The 22,504-nt window shown below is 37.9% G+C and overlaps 2 protein-coding genes across 2 annotated transcripts in view; one reads left to right on the top strand and one right to left on the bottom strand.

Annotated features, from left to right (window-relative positions):
- tbck (TBC1 domain containing kinase) overlaps positions 1–22,504 on the bottom strand; it is a 67,323-nt gene that overhangs the window by 11,312 nt on the left and 33,507 nt on the right. Inside the window, exon 23 of the mRNA XM_056253564.1 lies at positions 8,285–8,460. Coding sequence (XP_056109539.1) covers positions 8,285–8,460 — 176 coding nt within the window. The remainder of the gene's footprint in view (positions 1–8,284; positions 8,461–22,504) is intronic.
- aimp1a (aminoacyl tRNA synthetase complex interacting multifunctional protein 1a) overlaps positions 21,428–22,504 on the top strand; it is a 49,277-nt gene continuing 48,200 nt past the window's right edge. The window contains exon 1 of the mRNA XM_056253565.1: positions 21,428–21,431. The gene's annotated coding sequence lies outside the window, so the exon portion shown is untranslated. The remainder of the gene's footprint in view (positions 21,432–22,504) is intronic.

Here is a 22,504-nt window from a genome sequence, read left to right as displayed (position 1 = left end):
GACAGCATTAAGATCACATGACTAACTCAACAACAATGCAATCTGCATTATTTATCCGAGCCCAAACGGATGCCGGGGACCACAAGGTAAATACTGTCTCATAAAGACTAATGAAATAAAATACAGGTCCACTGACTTCGAGATATTTGGCCGAAACAATGACCTCGGTTTACTGAGAAGTCATTTGAACTGTCATTCCAACAGTCGATTATTAACAGGTGAACACAAAGGCCATGTACACAGCTTAAAAGGAATGTTTTTAAGAGGATTACCCCCAGTTCTTAGGCTCTTTGTGTTAGAGTGGCATGTGATTGAGAACCTTGTTATTGAGTTATTGAGTAAACTAGCTTATTCATGTAACAAGCCATGAACAGCCTTTAAAAGCAGCTAGTAAAGTCAGACTAAATGAGGGGGATTCCTCACAAAATGGACTGACATCACTGTGCGTTTAATGGCTGAGACTTTCATGAGCAACTGTTAGAACTGTTTGAAGAAGTTTAAGGACTAAATCTCAGAAATGAGCCTCAAACAACACCAGCATTCTCCTGTAAATCTAGACAGGTCTTATAATGCAATGCATTATAATTACAATTTCTCTACACTTACATAAACATATCAGTCCAGTTCAGACAACATTACATTCTAATCGCACAAATTATGACACATTTATGTTTAAATTAAATGTTAAGTGTAGAAAAGAGCAAAATATTTGATTGCATTTGAGTTTTCATCTTTCATCATCTGGGAAATTCTAATTCAATCACAGAAATGTATTGCCTTTTTACGTAACACATTTCAAATCAAATCTAGATAGTGTTATGCATCCATATCAGGTTTGACCGTTTGATTATGCATTATTGCAGTCAGTCACCATCACAATAAAAGGCATGTTGTGGTTATTACTGTTCATCATGACAGCATATTCAGAGCGACACCATCTACAACTACTTAGTGTTGCACAAAAACACATTCAGCCATGCACACATGATGTTTCTCATAATCAGCTGAAGGCACTGGTATCATCATCTCTATTGCACACACACACACACACACTCGCTCGCTAACAGAAGGTTTGGCTGCACGTTCCGACTTGTTGAGTCAGGCTTTAGTGACGGCGCCTGTCAGATGGCCGACAAAAAGAGAGAGAGAGAGAGAGAGAGAGAGAGAGAGAGAGAGAGAGAGAGAGAGAGAGAGAGAGAGAGAGAGAGAGAGAGAGAGAGAGAGAGAGAGAGAGAGAGAGAGAGAGAGAGAGAGAGAGAGAGAGAGAGAGCATAAAGCTTGTTCAGCAGACACACCATGCTCTAATGACCAGGAGATGACAATATCAACAGCAGACAATCTAACCGCACCATTTACCACCCGAGAGAAAACCAGTCACACTGCACAGAGAAAACGCATGGCAGAGTATGCATTAACACTAGCCCAAATAGAAATTAATTAAAGATTGGGAACTCAAATGGCCTTATATGACCCAGGAGAATGCATCTAAAATAATAACACAGTAAACTGGTTCAAAACATGCACTAAAGACTAAAGTAGCTGTAGTCAGCTTGGTTTAATTTCATAACTTCCACTGAGAACAGAATCTATTCAAACCTTCTTGGTTCAAAGCTACAACCTTTTGTCTACCAGTCCAAATCACACTTGAGATGCTTTCTAGCTGGTTATTGCCACTTGTTATTAATTGCTTATGTAAGAATGCATTTGACGGTTAAATGTAAATGTATGTGTGAGTGCGTAGGCATGTGAGACCATGAGCTTTTATCAGCCTTTCACAGATACAGATATAGCTAGATATCGCCGAAGTAGTGCATTTCCAGACATCAGGCTGTGTTCAGTCAGAGAATAGAGAGATTAGGTCAACAGACGAGGGTTTGTGAAGCTCGGCACTGCCTTGGGCCAACCGCTGATGAATCGCAAACAGAGAGCCAGACGCAAAGAGGTAAGAGGTTAGATAGACGCTCTCAGTGTGACTCGAAATACATCTCACATCCTCATGACACACCATCAGTCACATCAGTGCTAAGAAATGCAATTTAATGATTTCACGACATCCTGTAAAAGACAAATATGGCAATGCTTCTAGTGCAAGCAAGCACTTCCTAATGAAGTGACCGGATTATTATATTTGTTAAGTAACTTGATCATTTTTATCCTGGTTTTGCAGAAACACCAATTAAGTATTAATTAAAGTATGTGAAGCCCCAATGTTTAATATGCATATCTATCTTAAAGATTAACTTTTTTCCATTATAGGAACATATGAAAAACGTGAAAAATCTGAAATTTAGGAAGCTAAATAGCAAAAAAATACATAAATTATATATAATAATATAATATAATAGTATTTAAATTAAAACCTTATATTACATTACATGTATTGTATATTAAGGTTAATTATTAATAGTATTTATACATTTTAATAGTATTAATAATATTAATTATTACGGTTAAATGATTAAATAGTACTATTAAATTAAAATATTATTAATACTACTTTTATGCTGTATAGTATTTACAATTATCCTGAAAAAAGTTAGCACCACTAATAATAATGATAACCTTATAACATTAATACACTATATATAGTGCTGGTCAGAATAATTTGCCCCCTTGGTAAATATGATCAACGATGGCTGTAAATAATAAATCTGCATTGTTAATCCGTTTGATAATTTATTAAAAAGAAATGCAAAAATCGAACCTTTCATTGAAGTAAAAGAATTGAAAGTGGGGGGGAAATCAGATTATGAAATAAATGTTTTTCTCCAAAACAGGTTCGGAACAATTATTTGCCCCCTTTTATTAAATACTTTTTGCAACCTCCTTTTTCCAAGATAACAGCTCTGAGTCTTCTCCTATAATGCCTGATGAGTTTGGAGAACACCTGACAAGAGATCAGAGACCATTCCTCCATACAGAATCTCTCCAGATCCTGCAGATTCCCAGATCCATGATGGCGCTTCTCTTCAGTTCAGCACACTCTTAAGTGTTTGCTGCCAAAAAGCTTTTTTGGCAGCAAACACTTAAGATGGGTTTGGTGCACACAGGGATAAAAAAGTACCCCATGTGTAAAATGAAATACTCTGCTGTATCTTTAATGCTGTGGGACTAATTTTCTGCCAGAGGTCCTGGACTTCTTGTTCAGATACATGGCATCATGGATTCAATCAAACACCAACAGATACAAAATCAAAACCTGACGCCTTCCGCTAGAAATCTTATAATGGGCCATGTTTGGATCTTCCAACCGGACAGTGATCCAAAAACAAACATCAAAATCAAAACAAAAGTGGGTCACTGAGCACAAAACCAAGCATATCTGCAATGGCCATCCCAGTCCCCAGACCTGAACCCTATAGAAAATGAGTGTGCTGAACTGAAGAGAAGAAGCGCCATCATGGATCTGGGAGTCTGAAGGATCTGGAGAGCTTCTCTGATCTCTTGTCAGGTGTTCTCCAAACTCATCCGTCATTACAGGAGAAGACTCAGAGCTGTTATCTTGGAAAAAGGAGGTTGCAAAAAGTATTTAAAGGTAGGGTATGGGATTTGCAAAACGGCTGGCAGATTTTGAAAATACACAACTCAAAAGGTCCTACCTTCTTTCCTCCAACGCTGACCCTGACTCCACCCATTCGAAGAACATGGACGCGCAATCATGCACTTACTCTCTCTCCCTCTGTACCGGGGCGACTTGCACTTACTGTGACTGGGTCACGAGCTTTGAGGATGCGCACGAAGGGGACACGCGTGCGAGGGGGATGTGGGGAGGGGGGTATGGTACTACCGTTTGATTGACGCACTTACAGTCCAATGATTCTAGGTGGTCTTGGAAATGATTGGCTGGAGTTTTTCCGAGTCCTGCCCGTTCCACAGATGATTAAATTGCTTAATTTTCATTTCAGTGCTTCTAACTCTCTTCTAACTGGCTGTAAGTGGGTTAGGAATAGGATTTCAAGTGATTTTGAAAAAATGGTCAAAAAAGAAAATCACATACCCCACCTTTAATAAAAGGGGGCAAATAATTGTTCCTAACGTGTTTTGGAGAAAAACATTTATTTCATAATTTGATTTCCCCCCCACTTTCAAATCTTTTACTTCAATAATTCAAATAATTCTGACCAGCACTGTATTGCATATTAAGGTTAATTATTAATACTGTTATTATATACTATACATATTGATTCTCAACAACAAACAGTAGCTGAATGCGTTTAAACTAGCGTATGATAAGAATATGAAAAGTCTTCGTAGTACCTTTGTTCTTTGGTATATGTCAACCAGGAGATTTTCATAATACGACAGGAAGAGTAACGAGCAAAATCAGAAGGTCAGGTCATCAGAAAGGTTGGAAGAGAGCAGAGAATGAGATATTTATGGGTAAGGGTTGAAGTCTCGCATGCATTAAGACTTGCTTTCACAAATGAATGGTGGCACGAGAGGAAACTGAGGTCAACTGATACCTGTTATCAACATGTGAGAGTTTCCAGAAAGCCAGAACAAACGTAGCTGAAATCTCTGCATTAACACAATGGAAATGATAACTGAACTGAAATCGTAATTCTGAACTCCAACTTTGCTACCTGTTCAACAACACCTGGAGGATGTGATTTATTGGTGAATTATGCATTTCTATGAACTATTCAAACAAAGTCCAAAATGTAGTTCACAAGAAACTTAAAATTCTGTTATCATTTACTCACATACACTCAAATCATTCCAAACCTGAATGATAATTATTTTTGGGTGAAATTCAGAGTAAGGGTTGATTTTTTAGGTGAAACAAAATTTAAGTATCCAAACTTTCTCAGACAATAATGACAATTGCCATCAGAATATCTTATGTAATTAGTTTACAAATATTCTATACTTGTATTTTTCAGATTACTTATGAACAGGCATAACATCTGAAATAAAACCTCTAAAAGTTATTTTTTTAAAGGTACACTATGTAACTTTTGGCCCTAAACAAAACTTTTTTTCATGCATTTTGCAGAAGAACATTGCTTTCGTTGTGTTTCAGCTCTGCGTGAATATGGTCTTTTCTCATAACTCATAACTAACAAAGAGATTATCCTACTACTCATAAAACATTCACTACTAGGTAGGGGTGTAACGATACACAAACCTGACGGTTCGGTTCGTCCCACGGTTTTGAGGTCTCGGTTCGGTTCGGTTCATTTCTGTGGGGTGGGGGGGGGGTGTAGAAAGCTAAAATTGCTTTTATTTTTTATTAAACAGTGCTTTAATGAACAACTTGTGTCCTTGTCTTTAAATTAATTCAATTACAAGTAAACGTTTCTCAAGGATAACAAAAGTATCTGCTAATGCTGTAAACTACAGCCCTTACTTGCACATTACTATAACATTAAAGCTTAACAACAGAGCCTAGACTTTTAGCCTAAATGATATAATAATAATCAACACTCAAATAACAAATTGTATGAAAACATGTAAACTGCACATAAGGCAATTTTTGCATTAACATGTTTTTACTCTAATTTGTTATTGTTATATAATAATTTACACAGTTGCTGTTATTTTCATGACAACTATTTTAAACATACATTAAATAATCAAGATATCATAAACAGGTTAAGTAAAATATAATATATAGGCTAATATATAGCATTTATTTAGTGAAAGAGTTAGCAAACCAGCAAGCTGTGGACACTGAATGACTTGCCTGAGGTAAATATAAAGCTATGTGAAAAACTACGCGTTTTATTGACGTATTTCCGCTGTTGAAACACTGATTGAGTGTTTACACGAGTTATGATGCCTTTCAGTAAGTATACGGTATCTTTCAACATACCTTCGGGTGTCCATTCATGTTTATTCTGTAACTGAGGAAGAGATGATCGCGCTCCGCCCTGCCGCATGCATACAGTGATATCTGTCACGCCACATCTAAGAGCGCCAAAACGGCATTTATTGTTTGCATTTCGTGATCAAATAGACATAATTTGAAAGATTACACCTTGCTTATTATCAAAAGTAACGAAACACTGAGCTTATTGCGATTATATGTGGTTAATGGTGGTTAGGCAACAGCCCTGTATTTGTTGTGTACACATAACACATGAGGTGCAATGAGCCGGGGCTGGGCGGGGCCGCAGGGGGCGGGGCGTGTTCGGTTCGCCATGAGAGTATCGCGATACGTATCGTGGGTGATGTATCATGGTTTTTCGGTTCGGTTCAAATATCGTTACACCCCTACTACTAGGCTTAAGAGATATAACCAGTTCAGATGGAAAGGATCACAAGCTGCCTAGTTGAAGACGTTACTGTATTAATAGACATGGTATTTCCTTGAAAATAAATTCCAGCACATCGCTACAACCAAAAAGATATGACTCTTCACAATAGATAATGCTCAATGAACTCTGTCAGAGCTACATATTGCAATTTATCTGTTCAACAAAATACCTTACCTATTACTCACCTGTTGAGTAATAAAAACACCATCATCTGCTTTTACAACCTTTCAAATCACCATCTCTGAAAAGCCAAGCCAATGTTGATTCTTGTTTTATTACTAACTCTGTCGTGTTCTCTTTTTGCCAGCAGACTCTCCTCCGTTCTGCGTTTTTTTTAAACGGTTCGAGATTTAGCGGCTCCATCTCAACCTTTCAAACTCGTTGTGAGAACTAACCTCTGCCACTCACACACCAAACACGCATCAAAGTAGCCGGAGCAACCTTTCTCCATTTACGGATATGAGACACGCACGAGCGAGTGACGCATCTTCGCAATTTTCCTCCGAAAAACACTTACCATAGTGAATCAGGGTAAGACAAAAACACGTTTTGGAAGAAGGACTGATGATGTACTGACTCATTACTTACATTTTGTTCATTTTGAACAAAAAAAGATCCATGGTGTAGCTTTAAGATCTTCCAGTTTACCTCAGCTTTAGGCAGGCACTGGAGTGTTTATTAGCGAGCTAAAGCATCTCATTAGGAAATAGATAGTGGGCGGCTGAAATCATCAGTGGCTAAACTCACCACTCTTCTGACTTCAAACCTTCATGGATCATTTGATTAGCAGTGAGTAATTGGCTCCATCCGTCATACTCTCTGACTTTACCTTTCGGCACAAAGTATTCTTTTAAAAGTCCAAAAGAGCAAAAGGCAAGATGTCGGAGGAGATTACTGTAATAAAGGTCACTCTGTTGTTTAGGAGTTTTACCTTTGTATCTTCAATAGCAACTACTCTTGTGACAGTAAAACAACAAAGAAAGAGAGTTTCTAAGTTAGTTGTTGACCTTTCACCACTATAAACCACCTTTATTCACCAAAATGAAGGAAAAACAGTTTGGTTACAGTAGAGCTGCATGATTCTGGGTGAATTAAGAATCACGATTTTTTTAATTCAAACCGAGATCACGATTCTCCCATGATTCTGAACAGACTACTAAACACAATAACATGTAATTTATAAGAGGTTCTGAGAAATGTTAATTGGTGCAGTCTATTTAAAATGTTCAATGAATAATAAAAAAAATGGTTTGAATGAATGATTCAACGACTCACATAAGTATAAGTACAAGTATAAGTACTTCATTGTTTCATTACTGGATGAAATCAGCATTTTTTTAACGAATAATTCAATGCCAAATTAACAGTACCAGGTGGCGTAACAATGTTATCGATAAAATCATTATTTGAAGCGCCATGTTACTTTCAAAAGTTGATTCACTCTTAATGAGAATCAACGTAATGTAGCCGGAGTTGGCCTTTTCTTAAAGAGGCAGTACACTATTTTTTACCAAATCCTACAAGCACATGAATTTTAGTATGCTTTTAACCTTTTAAGTATTATTTAACATCTTTAACCATTACATGAACTTCTAAATAAAAAAAATATTTACCTGTTTAACGTTAATTCTTATTCACATGAAGACGAACTGATAAAGTATGAACTGTACTTTGGCCTCTACAACTCTATTTTTAGCGCTTCCGTAAACATCAGTGTTTATATCCGAATTATACACTTTTATCCCAGTTCTTCTATGATAATATGACTATTTGTAACACAGAAATATTGATACTGTGTGGTTGAAAAGACTGATTTTGAAGCTGTTTCAATCGTTGTCATTAGGAATGAGATTGCATGGGTGTTTGAATCGAGAACGCGACCTTAAATGATTAATCGTGCAGCTCTAGGTTACAGTAAATAATCTTCTGAAATGAATCCAACATCTATATCAAACCTTCTTTCTGAGAAGACTGACTATGGAGCTGAGGCACTTAGAGGTCAAAGGTCAATTCAGGACACTTACCAGGTCTGTTTTGGTCAGGTCCTGATATTCCGAAGAGTAAAAGGAAGGTGTTTTCCCGAAGCCGTTGTTGTCACTGGCAGTTTTGTTTGGCTGGGCATGCTGACGGTAAGTGGCACTTTTAGGAGACCAGCAGAAAAGGTTGATGGATTCCCGGACACAGCGTTCAATGTCGATCTCTGAATGCAAGACGGGAAAGAGAGAAGTGTTGCTTCACAACGATCGTGCTTAAGGATGGCGATCCTAAATCAAATTATTTCATAATGATAAGCAAGTCCTAAGCTGATGAATACTTGCAGTTCTGTGAGATTTAAATATCTTAAAAGCGTTAAGAAGAACAGCCACTTTATGCTCATTTGGCAAAGCCACAGGAGAATCACAGACCGTCTAACTTCCGCCTAATTAAACTTGGATGACCTTGGAGTTTCCCTCCAACTGGTCCAGAGACTTAGACTTCTTGCCAATGCTTCATTCAGTCACAAACAAATTTAGTGAAGACATCAACACTTCATTCACACTCTCACAGTACCAAAGAAGGGGAGATTCAACTGCTCCCTTCAAATGCAAAGCGAACTCTCTTGAGCCATGAGCCGTAAACCGGAGATTAGAGCAAAAGGGATTCACGTGGATATAAACAAATCAGGAATCCTTTTCTCGCTATCTCACTCACTTTCTATCCTGTTAGCGAAAGAAGTATCCCTAAAGAAATGATTTAGCATGCTTGGTCTACTATTCAAATCAAGCCGAGTGTGACAGCTTCATTTTATTTAAGAGGATATGATCTGAATACTGGATTATAAACAGTGGACTTACTCTGAGGGGCTAAGATTACTGTCCTCTACAGTAATATAGGCAAGACAGACAGACCGAGCGAGAGAGAGAGAGAGAGAGAGAGAGAGAGAGAGAGAGAGAGAGAGAGAGAGAGAGAGAGAGAGGAGCTGTGCTAGAAGTGTGCTGCTAGCATTTTAAGGCATCATTGTAATGCAACAGACGTGACAGCTCTAAAAGGTAGGGATCGTCGCATATATCAGTTGCAGAGAAGACAGACAATCTCATAATGCAATACGCTGCGACGAACACAGTGAAAAAAAATCCAGAAATGGGAGATTATAAAAAGGTATTTTTCCCAATAAATTTCTTCATAGGTATCTTTAATTAGAAAAAAAATATATTTCTTAAGCCATGAATCAAACTAACAAGCTCTGGGATGAGTCACAACTTTACAAACTTCACGTTGAAACAAGAAAAGACCATTTATAGATTTTATATTCTATTCTAAAAGGCATTATTTATTTAATAAATATCCATTAAAAGCTTCAATATTTTGAAATATAACTACGATTTAAAAAAAACTGTTATATATTTTAAAATGTGATTTATTCCTGTGATGTAAAGCTGAATATTCAGCATCATTACTCCAGTCTTCAGTGTCACATGATCCTTCAGAAATCATTCAATGATGATTTGATGCTCAAGAAACTCAATATATTATTACCAATGTTGAAAACAGTTGCTGCTTCATATTTTTGTGGAGATCAGGATTATTTGATGAATAGAACATTCAAAACAACAGCATTTATTTGGAATAGAAATCTTTTATAAATGTTACAAATACCATCGCATCTCAGCACTCAAACTCTAAAAAATGCTGGGTTGTTTCAACCCAACTTTGGGTCAAACGGGGACAAACCCAGCCGTTGGGTTAATTTTTTTAATTACAATTTTAACCCAACGTACTGGTTCGTCCATATTTGACCTAAAATTGGGTTAAAACAACACAGTATTTTTTAGAGTGCACGTTTGTCTTAAAATGTTTACACATTCTCAGGTAAAAAAAAAAAAAAGACAATGCAAAAAAATAATAATTTTTAGATCGATTTTCAAGTCTGGAACTTGAAACTGCATGCTACTGAAATCGAGTAGCATGCAGTGGCATGAAGTCGAGTGTCTTGTATGCTTTGTGTGAGAGTTGCTATTTGTATGAGTTTCTGGCTATGTGATGTGTTTCAAATCAGTCACCTATGATAAGGCTCATTCCAGTTATAATGGCAAGCGAGGCTTTGGAACAGAGAGAGAGAGGAGGAGGATGAATGCAAACAGCATGAGAGATGAGGCACCAATCAGTCAGTGCATTAGAGACTTGACAGATGATCCGCCTTTCCTCCAACCATCACCTCCCTGTGCCTCCTTCCAATGACCCAAATCTAGACGCAGAGATGAGGAATGACATATGGATCTGGAGGTTCGAGACACGCGCACATCAGAAATATGGTGCCTTGTCACCTCTGCCGTAACTCTTAGGGGATCGCTAGGGGATTGCACAGTGCATGCACTAGGGGTCCTTGTGTGTGCCCCACATACAATCCAGACTCCATGAGAACTGGTTCTCCAATCCCAACCCAACACAGTGGCACAAAAGGAATGAGTAAAGACATTCAGTCACAATGCATGAATGTTGCATGAAACACCACCGCCTTCCAGCACAGAATTCCCACTGTAGTCAAGACAAATACCATGCATTTGAAAGACAGGTCTGGCTATGCATTCCACATTTCATCTTTATAAACACAGATTTCGTCACAGTATAAGCTGCAGACATTATTCAGACACCGATATTGACTTTCACATGGCATGAAATAAACATGCCTGAAGGAGTCATCTGGATTCAGTAGTAAAGGGGGATAAGAACTAAATGACACACTACTAAATTCTCCTGACTTCATCCACTATGACTGAAGGAGTGAAATCAGCCTCTACAGGATGTGGAACAGACATTATTATTATGCTTGTAATGACAATAATGGTAGTAACTACAATATTTTGGTGTAAACAAATGGTTATCATGGTAATTTTTTGGGCACCTGGTGAATAACTAGTGGCCAGAGTTTTTATTATGAATTATATCAGCACTGATTTTTGATAGAGATGCACCGATATGAACATTTTGGCCGATACTGATAACCGATAATTCTTTATATTTGAAAGCCGATAAATGATATATTGGCTGATAAATCTAAATCCAAATTTGTATATCATTTTTGAGAGCCTGCTTACAAAAACAAAAGTCTCACCATTAAATCGATGTCACAGGCACACAATTATAATTTTCTGTAGCCTACATGACAGACTTGTGCTGCATATGTTGCACTGTGTTTTCCTTTTTAAAGTGATTCCAATCATATTTCAAGCAATTCAAAAAATCATGGGGTCATATTTAACCTCCTGTGAAACAAGAAGTCATAGCTAGACAAGTTCATGTTCCTAGTTACCCTGGTGTGCTAAAAAAAAAAAGGTAAATATTAATGGGAATATACTTCAGAGATATATTTTACTCGTAAAAAATTCTAGAGGTGCCAATAATTGTTCCTAACGTGTTTTGGAGAAAAACATTTATTTCATAATGTGATTTCCCCCCACTTTCAATTCTTTTACTTCAATGACATTTTTTGAATGAAAGATCAAAAGGATAAACAATGCAGATTTATGTTTTACAGCCATTTTTGATCATATTTACCAGGGGTGCCATTAATTCTGACCACAACTGTATATCGGCCGATACCGATATGGTGGCCGATATATCGTGCATCCCTTTTTTTTTTGACAGTGTTTAAATGAAGTCTCCTATGCTCACCAAGGCTGCAATTATTTAATAAAAATACAGTAAAAACAGTAATATTTTGAAATATCATCACAATTTAAAATAACAGTTTTCTATTTTAATATCTTTTAAAATGCAATTTATTCCTGCGATGCAAAGCTGAATTTTCAGTCTTCAGTGTCACATGATCAATCAGAAATCATTCTAAAGTGATGATTTGGCATATTTTCTTTTCCAAGACTCTTTGATGACCTGAATGTTTAAAAGAACAGAATTTATTTTAAATAAAAATCTTTTGTAAAATTATAAATGTCTTTACTGTCACCTATGCTCAATTTAATGCATCACAGTATTAATTTCTTTAAAAATATATATATCTTACTGACCCAAAACTTTTGAAAGCTAGTAAAAAAAAAAAAAAATATATATATATATATATATATATATATATATATATATATATATATATATATATATACTGTATATATATATATAATGTTTGTTCCAAGAAACACTAATTAGATTTTTTGGATGATATTATGTAACATTAAATATTATGAAATAAATGTATTCATTTCAGCAATGTCTCATTTGCTATCATTAAATAGTATCACATCAATATCATATCATCAACAGTACCACCCTCTTTAATAATTGCATCGATCTCAGTACGACCCTTTAAAAATGTATATCTGTCAGGCACTTCCACTAAACTCCATGGCTTCTATTGACAGAATGGATTAATATTAGTCTGGGCCATTTAACACCCATCAGCTCGTGAATACATTTCATCACTACCATCATTTTCCAGCTCACAGTTTCCAAAACGCATAAGAGGGGAAAGAAAAAATGGCTTTGATAAAGGTGATAGCGGTAAGCTAAGACCTCTTTATGAGGCAATAAAAAAGACTGAGGAGAAAAATTCACCTCCACAACCTTTCTCCAACAAAATATAGCATGCTTTTGTGATTTAAAACCGAAAAGGATGTCTTCAGTTGTGGCCAAAACAAAACAAGCAGTCATGTATACAAACCCAGTCTCCACGGTTAAATTAGTAACCTGCGTGAGAGAATAAAAATGAAAACAATGTTAAAACGTGTTATTAACAAGTTGAGACGTTTGTGTACGGGAGGCAGGAATTACAAGCCACAGATTCACCAACTCTATATTTAGCGCTAACAAGTGTGTAAAGTAAACACAGTCATGTAGCGACAAGTGGGTCAAACAAACACGTTAGGACAGAGGAATGTGATGATGGTGCTTAAAGTCTCAATGGAAAAATGTCTTTGGATGCTATGGGAATGGGAGTAGGGGCATGGGCATAAATGAATAATGCGCTTTAATAAAGTGTACAGTGGAAAATGAAGTTCTAAGGAAGAAGTTCTTGTTTTATGGTAAATTGCTGTATTTGTTATGTGCCCTCATAATCTTTCATAGCGAGAGGGCGGGATCAAGCTGTCACTCACATGAGATCCACCAATAGAAAACCACAACCATCCAGTCAATTCCCCATGGACAGAATCAAGTCCTTCCCTACTTTTTTTTTTCTTGTTTGAGAAGCCATTTCACTCAGATATATGTCACAATAGGGAATAAACGTAGAGATCGACCAATATTGAGTTTTTATAACTGATACGATACGGATTTCGCATGTTTATATGCCCGATATACACAAATATACATTATTCCTGTTTATTACAGTTATAACAGCACTGAATTGAACAAAACTGTTTTAAAACTTTTTTCTACACTGTAATTTCAAGTTCTCCTTGCATACACAACAAAACACACTTCTACATCAATAAATAAAGGAGTCTGAAAGAGTGCAAAAAATAAAGTGCACTGTCACTAAAGTGTCTCTTTTAAATAAAAGCTTTGATCAGGTAAACAAACAGATAACAAATATAGGATGTACTTTTTTTTTTTTTTTTAAACAATCTAAACAGCCAATAGCCTTAATTACTACTTTAGTGTAGCTTACTCCCAAGTTGCATCTTTTTATTTATAACAACAGCAGTGAAAGTAAAAGCAACATCCGATTTGTGAACGAATCATTCTTTTGAATCGGATGTTGAACTTGTCAATGAATCAGTTGAATCATAAAACTGGTCAGGGCTGCGTATCCCAAAATCGTCGTAAGCCTAAGTTGATCGTAGAACGACTGTGCCACCAATGGTCTCTACGATCAAGCTTGCAATGCTTTTGGGAAACTTGTTTGGGATGTTTTTGACTTGTTCAAGAAGCAGAACGGTTCAGTTCTTGGGTTCATCTGACTCAAAGATTCAATCACAGTGCTTAACAATAACAATTATTAATGTACAGCATCTTTGTAGCCTAATGGTTAGAGAGTCGGACCCAAAGGTTGCGGTTTCAATTCTCAATACCGGCAAAAATGGATGCCTGTGTGTGACTACGCTTTGCAGTGTGTGTGTGTGTGTGTGTGTGTGTGTGTTCACTACTCACTGCTCCTACTGTGTGTGCTTTAACTTAGATGGGTTAAATGCAGAGGACAAATTCCGAGTATGGTCACGTCGCTTCACTTAAATATTGATATTTTTATCATAAAACGTTCAGAATATTCATTTGTTCCTCTAGCAAACACCCAGAACACCTTAGCAAACACACAGCAATGCCCTGGCAAGCATCCACAACACTGTAGCACTGCGGTAAGAGAGAAATGCACTTTGTGCTCGCATGTTCTGCAGCGAATGTAAAAATGAGTTGAACAATGTTTGTGCAATTATGGCTGGATCTCAGAGAAACAATTAACCATCCCAAAGGACGAACAAATGCTTCTGATTACCATTTGTGTGCAGGTTTGGCAATAGTTAAAAATCTGCTAATCTACTGATTTGGTTTAGAGTTTGGGTTAGAAACATTTGCATATAAAAACGGTTCACAAATACAGTGAAATCATCATGTGTGTGTGTGTTTGAGCTGAAAGTGTTTGACTGAAGGAAACCGAGAGTGAGCTGTTAAGCAGCGAGGACAAATATTTTACCTATAAAAGGAGTTTTCTTCCTCAACTCCTCAAACTTTCATGTGGCTTGCCAGCGAAAAAGAACAGAAATATGAAATCCCTAAATCTTAGTGGCATCGACCCTGCAGCCCGATTGGATACAACAGCCTCCTTCTTCCAATGACTTTTAAATGTTTAATGCCACTCGCTCCGCCGCGTCCAGGAAATAGCCATTTAAAACGAGCGATTTGGAGACAAACGAACCGAAACAATCTCAAGATGCGAGATAGCGGCCCCCATCATGGACGTCCGCCAAGGAGATCCAGTAACAGCAGAGGCGGACGCAGTGCATGCGAGGAAAATCGGGGCAAGAGCACAACTCAACAGCATGTGGTGGAAGAAATGACAGCCGTGACCTTCTCAAACATAAACGTCTGCATGTTCATCCACGTTCTCCAGGAACTCCCGCCCCACGCCGTGTTAATTACATTGCTGCCACAATTACAGACAGAAAAGAGAAGAGATGCCAATCCCACGAGACCTCCGTTCAACCTGCGAAAAAAAAAAAAAGCCCCGTCCCTCGGCTTCAAAAGCCAAACTTTCAAAGGCGTTTAATTCTCTGAGAGCTCGTGCGGATTTTCACAGCATAATGTTACTAGTCAGTAAGCTGACAAAAGTTTTGCTTTGAAATAAATTCCCTGTTTTGTGAATACAGATGCTTTGCATATGCCCCTAAAAAACCCCAGGCAACATTTAAAGACTTCACAGAGAGAAATAATATATGTTTGTAAATAATTCTCTCCAAGTCTTCCTCTGGAACACAAAATCTTACTTAGACAACTAACTGAGCTTTGCATAAAACCAACATACCATATTGTATGATAGTTAGTTTTATAATTATATGCCATGATATTAGCATAAACATCACAGAATACTATGGTACCACCGCATTACATTCCCAAAAACAAAGGTAATAACATAATGCTATATACAGTATGTCCTGAAACATTGGTATTATCATGGTAGCATGTCTAAAATCATAGTAATATAGCACAGAAAGCGTTAAACGTAAAACACCTCTTTTATGATGTTTCTAATTTAAAATGTGTTTAGTAAAAAAAGTGTCTAGGTGGTGTAACACCCTGGAGATAGTAATAACACTTCACTGCATTATTATATCTTCAAGAACAGTAGTGGATTTATTTTTTTAAATATTACGAATATTTGAAAAGCAGGCAATATCAGAAAGTGTCTGTCAAAATATCATGATTGTCTGTTAAGGTCAGTATTTATTATTAATATTATCATTATTATTATTTTAAATCATCTCAAGAAGATGTTAAAATCCAACATAAGGGTCAAGACATTTGTGAAAAAAAAAGAAAAGAAAAATGTTGGTTACACTCCAGGAAATTTGAGATACTTTTCATTTGAATTTATTTCATTAAATAGATTTCATTATATTTTTGTAATACTGTACAAGCATTTTTACAAAAAAAAAAGTTTTTAAAAAGATTTTCCCTTTTTATATACCCTTATTTGATACTGACCCATTTATAGAAAGAATAGATTTAGAAAAAAAAAATTGAAAATAGAGTTAGTGGGAGGAGGTGATAAAATAACCAACAGTACAAAAATAAAACGAATATAAAAATATTACTACTGTATGTACAGCACTCCTTTTTCTAAAGAGAAAATATCTACCAGCAATGATTTCTGATGGATAATGGATGCCATTATCCAATAATAATGAAAAACATACCCCAGACCACCTTTTCCTTATAATTCATAAGGAAATATCTTGATTTCTGAAGTCAACTACATGCCGCTGAGTGTTAGACTCCAGACACTTATTCAGGCCAGTAGGTTTACATGGTTTTAACTGATTTTGACAGAACTGGACAGCTCCAAAACAGCCCTGCTAGTTAATCTGGCTTTGGAAACCGATCAAACCCTAGTCTTCCCGCCTGGAGCCATGGAGCATCCCTTGCAAGTCAAGTCTTTAGAAGTATCTGAAGGGAGACTGTCCTGTAAAATCTCTGAAGCTATTTCCAGGCTTGTCAGTGACAGATGCTTATTAGCCACTTGTAGTCAGATGCTCTTTTTGTCAAAATGTGATTTGTGCTTCACTTCCAGCTGGATGTTTGTCTCCTGACGGGACAGAGTAATGGCGTGTCTCATGGGCTGCTGTTGAACATCGTTGCCATATCTATAACAGATTTCTCTGTGATTGCCTTTGATTTGATTTTCTTTTGCCTTTTTCAAAATTTGTTTGCAAAGCCTTGCAAACACCCCTACCACCTGACAGATATCACCAAATCATGCTTCTCTCTGTGACACCCTAGTCTCTAGAAGCAGCGAATAATGTATTAAGATGGTACTGTGTGTTTGAAGTAATAACTTTCGCAATTCCATTTGGTGCAACTAGTGCCAAACACTTCAGCTTTCAAGGTGCAATAAGTAGTGTTTATGTTTCATATGTCTTCCGAAACTCTGATATGACAGTATTATCCTCTTTGCGGCCTCCACTGGAAGGACAGCCTAACAAACAGGCATTCCCTGGGACATGACAACGTGTGAGGTGAGATCCTCTGGTGTTTTAGGTTATTAACTTCAAATGCTGGAATAAGCTGGCCTGGTTTCTGCTACTGAATAAAATTGAAAAAGGTAATTGCAAATTCTCTCTCACAATTTTGACTCACAGTTTTTATTCGTTTTTTATCTTTCTATTCAGCTTTAATTTATATTAGCATTTCAGTTTTAAAAATTTTAATACTTTCAGTTAGTTGCCAAGGCATTTTTTTCACATCTTATTTTAGACTAGTTTTTTTAATAGTTTAAGTTTTAATTTGAACAATAACAACACTGAACCAGTTGAGTCTTTATCTAATGTGAGTGCACAAGATTTTAGAAATGTCAAAGTTGTTTACTGTTATGAACCCAGTATGGGTTATATTTGTGGTTTGTGTGTGTTTCTTTTTGTTTGGTTTGCAGGATGGAGTTAGAGTTAGTGACGTCATTATTGATTAAGGAGTTACACCTGTGTTGGAACTGATGCCGGCAAATAAAGCAGTTCCCTTCAGCTGTGACGGGGCGCGCTCTCACCATTCTCGTGCCGTTTGTGTCTTGGATCCGATTGTTGCTTTGCCTTGTTTTGCGTCTCGTCGCATTTAATTATTCTTACTTAAATAAATGTTATTCTTTTTGAGCATTATCCAACGTGTTGTCTCCTTCTTTGTTGCGGCTTGCGAGCCGGCCGTGACAAATGGGGGCTCGTCTGTCCTTTAACGTTTGAAAATTCCAGTTGTATTTCGTCATGATTTGGAAGCGCTTTGTTTTTTTTTGCGTTTGGTTATTTTGTAAGGTAATTTGCGTGTTGATTAACCGAATGTAAAATTGTAAGAGAGATCGTTTGTTAAGCGCTATTGTTTGGGATGTTTTATACATCGTACTTTGAAGGAAATACGCGTTGGATTTGTTTGGTTTTGACAACGGAATGTGTGGAGGACTGTATCTGTAGAAGGTAAGTGTTTTTGCAAATCCTTTTGTGGGAGGAATATTATTTGTGTTCCCTGGTTAGGTTCAGCTGCTCGTTCCCTTTTGGAACAAGTGGATAGAATGTAATTTTTTTTTATTTTTGTGTGGCGAACGTGAGTAGAGCAGTGGTCTCGAGTGCATAGCCATGGTATGAGTGAGTCGCCAGCGTGCTGGTTGCTTTTCTTCGTACTAGTGGGATTTGGTGCTTAAAATACCCCTCACCAGTAACCACATGAAGATTATAGGGTTGAGTTAGCTAGAATTTTTTTTTTTGTTATAGCTAGGGAGAGGGAACCATTTTATTACTCCTGCTGAGGTTTGAAAAACACTTCTATTTGTAACGTGCATTTTAAGTTGGAAAGATGTCTAATCTAGTTGTAGAGTTTATTAGTTCTCCTTCTGAAGGTTTGCTTGGTTCATGTACAAAAGATCAGTTATTTGAAATTGCGGATCATTATGAAATTGAACTTGGAGATAAGAGGTTAAAGGATAGTACAATTAGAGAGGTACTTAAAACAAGACTAATAGAGAAGGCCGTCTTGTTTGAAAAGTCAGATACAGCTATCATCTCTCAAGTTAAACCTCATGTCGGCTCTTTAACTTTTGAACAACAGGAACGTTTATTGTTGTTACAGCTTGAACAGGAACGTTTGAAGTTGGAAGTAGAGCGTGAGAAAACTAGAAATGAACAGACTAATGTTGAGCTGCAGAAATACCGCTTGGAGATCATAAGAGAAGGTGGGCTAAATGGTTCAACTGATGCTTTGCAGGGTGCTTCTCCAGTGTTTGACACTGCTGGAAATTTGAGGTTAATGCCTAAGTTTAACGAGCGAGACCCAGATACCTTTTTTATATTGTTTGAGCGAATAGCGGAGGCAAGAGGTTGGCCTAGTAAGGAACGAACACTGCTTTTACAGTGTGTGCTCACTGGCCGGGCTCAAGAAGCTTATTCTGCCCTGTCACACTTGGACTGCAACGATTATGATACCGTTAAAGCGGCAGTTTTAAAAGCTTATGAGTTAGTACCAGAAGCGTACCGACAAAAATTTAGAACATTGTCCAAGGGTGTAAAGGAGGCTTATGTGGAGTTTGCTAGGGAGCTCACTTCTGCGTTTAATCGTTGGTGTATGGCATCTGAGGTAACCACGTTTGAAGAGTTGACTAACTTAATTGTGCTTGAACAGTTTAAGAACTCTGTTCCTGCTCGAATAGCAACATATATAAATGAGCAGAAAGCTGAAACAACTGCTAAAGCTGCTGAGTTGGCTGATGACTATGTTTTAACGCACAAGAGTAGTTTTGAGTTTTGGAAAAGGGATGATATTTTTGAAGGTAAAGTAGATCGCATGCCCAAGGATTCATCTCTGATCTGTAACTATTGTCATGGTAAAGGCCATTGGAAAAATGAGTGTCCTGTGCTTAAAGCTAAGAGTAAAGGAGGAAAGGTTCTTCGCGTTAAACCAGCAGGTCTTGTGGGACCATTGTTGAATTCTGTTGGCTTGTCTTCTGAAGGATCTCCTACAGCAGTTGACCAGTTAAAAGATGGAGATTATGCACCTTTTATTACTTATGGGCACGTGTCGCTTGTTGGTAAAGAGACAAATGTTCCAGTAACGATACTGAGGGACACGGGAGCTTCGGAGTCCTTTATTTTGCAGGACGTGCTGCCTTTTTCCTCTGTGAGTGATACTGAGACTACTGTTCTTATTAGGGGAATTGGGTTAAATGTCCTATCTGTCCCATTACATAAAATTATGTTGTCATCTGAACTTGTGAATGGAGAAGTGGTGGTTGGAGTGCGTCCATCATTACCAGTGGAGGGGGTGGATATAATCCTGGGAAATAATTTGGCAGGGGGCAGGGTTTGGCCTGTTACCTTTTCACCTCCTGTTGTTTCATCTTTTCCCCTTCCAGGTCCTGATGAGAGCAACAAGAACTTTCCGCAGGTATTTACTGCTTGTGCTGTAACTCGATCCATGACCTCTGCACAGCCAAGGTTAACATCTGATTCTTTGGGTAGACCAGCATTTTCCTTGCCTGATGACTTTTCTGTTTCCTCTTCTGATTTGATCCAGGAGCAGAAACTTGATTCTTCTCTCCATAAATTGTTTGAGAGTGTGATGTCTCCTGATGAAATTAGGCATGCTGCTCAGGGTTATCTCTTGCAGGATGGAATGTTGGTGAGGAAATGGATTCCTCATGGAAGTGACTTTGCTGGGGATCCTATCTTGCAGGTGGTAGTTCCAGAGAAATATCGTTCATTGGTGTTGGAGATTTCTCATGATAAACTTGCTGGACATTTAGGGGTAAGAAAGACTTATGACAGAATCCTTCGTCATTTTTTTTGGCCTAAATTGAAGAAGGATGTGTCAAAGTATATCCAGACATGTCATACCTGTCAACTAACAGGCAAGCCGAATCAGAAGATCAAACCTGCTCCACTGTTTCCTATTCCAGCTGTTAGTCCACCTTTTGAGCACTTGATCATCGATTGTGTAGGCCCACTGCCTAGATCAAAATCAGGTAGTATTTATTTGCTCACTGTGATGTGTGCATCTACTCGGTACCCTGCGGCCTATCCCCTCCGTACGATCACTGCAAAGTCGGTGGTGAAGGCCTTGACTCAATTCATTTCTATTTTTGGCATTCCAAAGATTGTGCAAAGTGATCAAGGTTCTAATTTTACGTCTCATTTGTTTTCGCAGGTTTTGAAACTGTTGCACATTAAGCACAATAAAGCTAGTGCTTATCATGCCCAAAGCCAAGGGGCTTTAGAGCGTTTCCATCAGACGCTGAAGTCCCTACTGCGTGCTTATTGTACAGAGCTGGGGGGTGATTGGGAGCAGGGATTGCCGTGGTTGATGTTGTCAGCGTGTGAGGTGAGCCAGGAAAGTACTCATTTTAGTCCCAATGATTTGGTGTTTGGGCACACCGTTCGGGGACCACTGGCTGTGCTCCACGATAATTGGACTGAAGGTACACCGCCTCAGAATTTGTTAAGTTATGTGAATGACTTTAAGCGCAGATTGTATGAAGCAGGTAAGATGGCAAGAGAACAATTGCATTCTTCGCAGGGACGTATGAAGTCACTTTACGATCGGCGAACTGAGAAACGACAGTTTATGCCTGGTGATCAAGTGTTGGCTCTGTTACCTGTGGAGGGCTCACCATTTCAAGCTCGGTTTACTGGTCCGTATGTAGTGGTGAAACAAGTTACTGACTTAAATTATCTTATTGCCACCCCAGAGAGAAGGAAGTCAACACAGCTGTGTCATATTAATTTGTTGAAGCCGTATTATTGTCGTTCTCCTAAAGCTTTAGAGACCAGAGCAGATGTGAAGTCTGCACTGGTAGTTGAGAGCATTTCCCCTGCTCCTTTGGAAGAGGAAATTGATGAAGGGGTTTCTTTCCCTGAGGATACGGTGCTGTTGGGACGTCTTAAAAATTCAGAGACTTTGAAGAATGTCCATAAAATGTTGACCCATTTAACAGAGAGTGAACGTACCGACTTGACTGCTCTTATTAATCATCATGTCTCTTTATTTGGTGATGTACCTTCGTGTACACATTGCGCGGAGCACGATATTGATGTTGGGGATGCTGAGCCCATTCGCCAACATTTTTATCGTGTGTCCCCAAATAAACTCTTACATCTGGTTGCTGAAGTTCAATATATGTTAGATCATGACATTGCACGGCCATCATTTTCCAGCTGGGCATCCCCCTGCTTGCTTGTCAATAAAGCTGATGGTTTTGTACCGATTATAGGAAAGTAAATAAAGTGACGAAACCAGACTCCTTTCCACTTCCTCGTATTGAGGATTGTGTTGATCGGGTTGGGGCCCGCGAAATTTGTAAGTAAGTTTGATCTGCTCAAGGACTACTGGCAGGTTCCGTTGACCCCAAGGGCTCAGGAGATCTCTTCCTTTATTACATCTGAGGGGTTATTTTCATATAATGTTATGAGTTTTGGTCTCAGAAATGCGCCTGCAACGTTTCAGCGACTTATGAATAGGGTTGTTTCTGGATTGGTGGGAGTCGCGGTTTATTTGGACGATGTGGTGGTTTTTAGTGATTCATGGGAGCAGCACTTGAGTCATATTGCAGATCTGTTCTCCCGTTTTGTTGA

This window comes from Rhinichthys klamathensis, unplaced genomic scaffold, assembly GCF_029890125.1.
Source record: "Rhinichthys klamathensis goyatoka isolate OS25496 unplaced genomic scaffold, OSU_Roscu_1.1 h1tg000107l_1, whole genome shotgun sequence".
NCBI classification, from domain to species: domain Eukaryota; kingdom Metazoa; phylum Chordata; class Actinopteri; order Cypriniformes; family Leuciscidae; genus Rhinichthys; species Rhinichthys klamathensis.
Note: the sequence above shows the minus strand (reverse complement) of the source record. Positions and strands in the feature narration are given on the sequence as shown.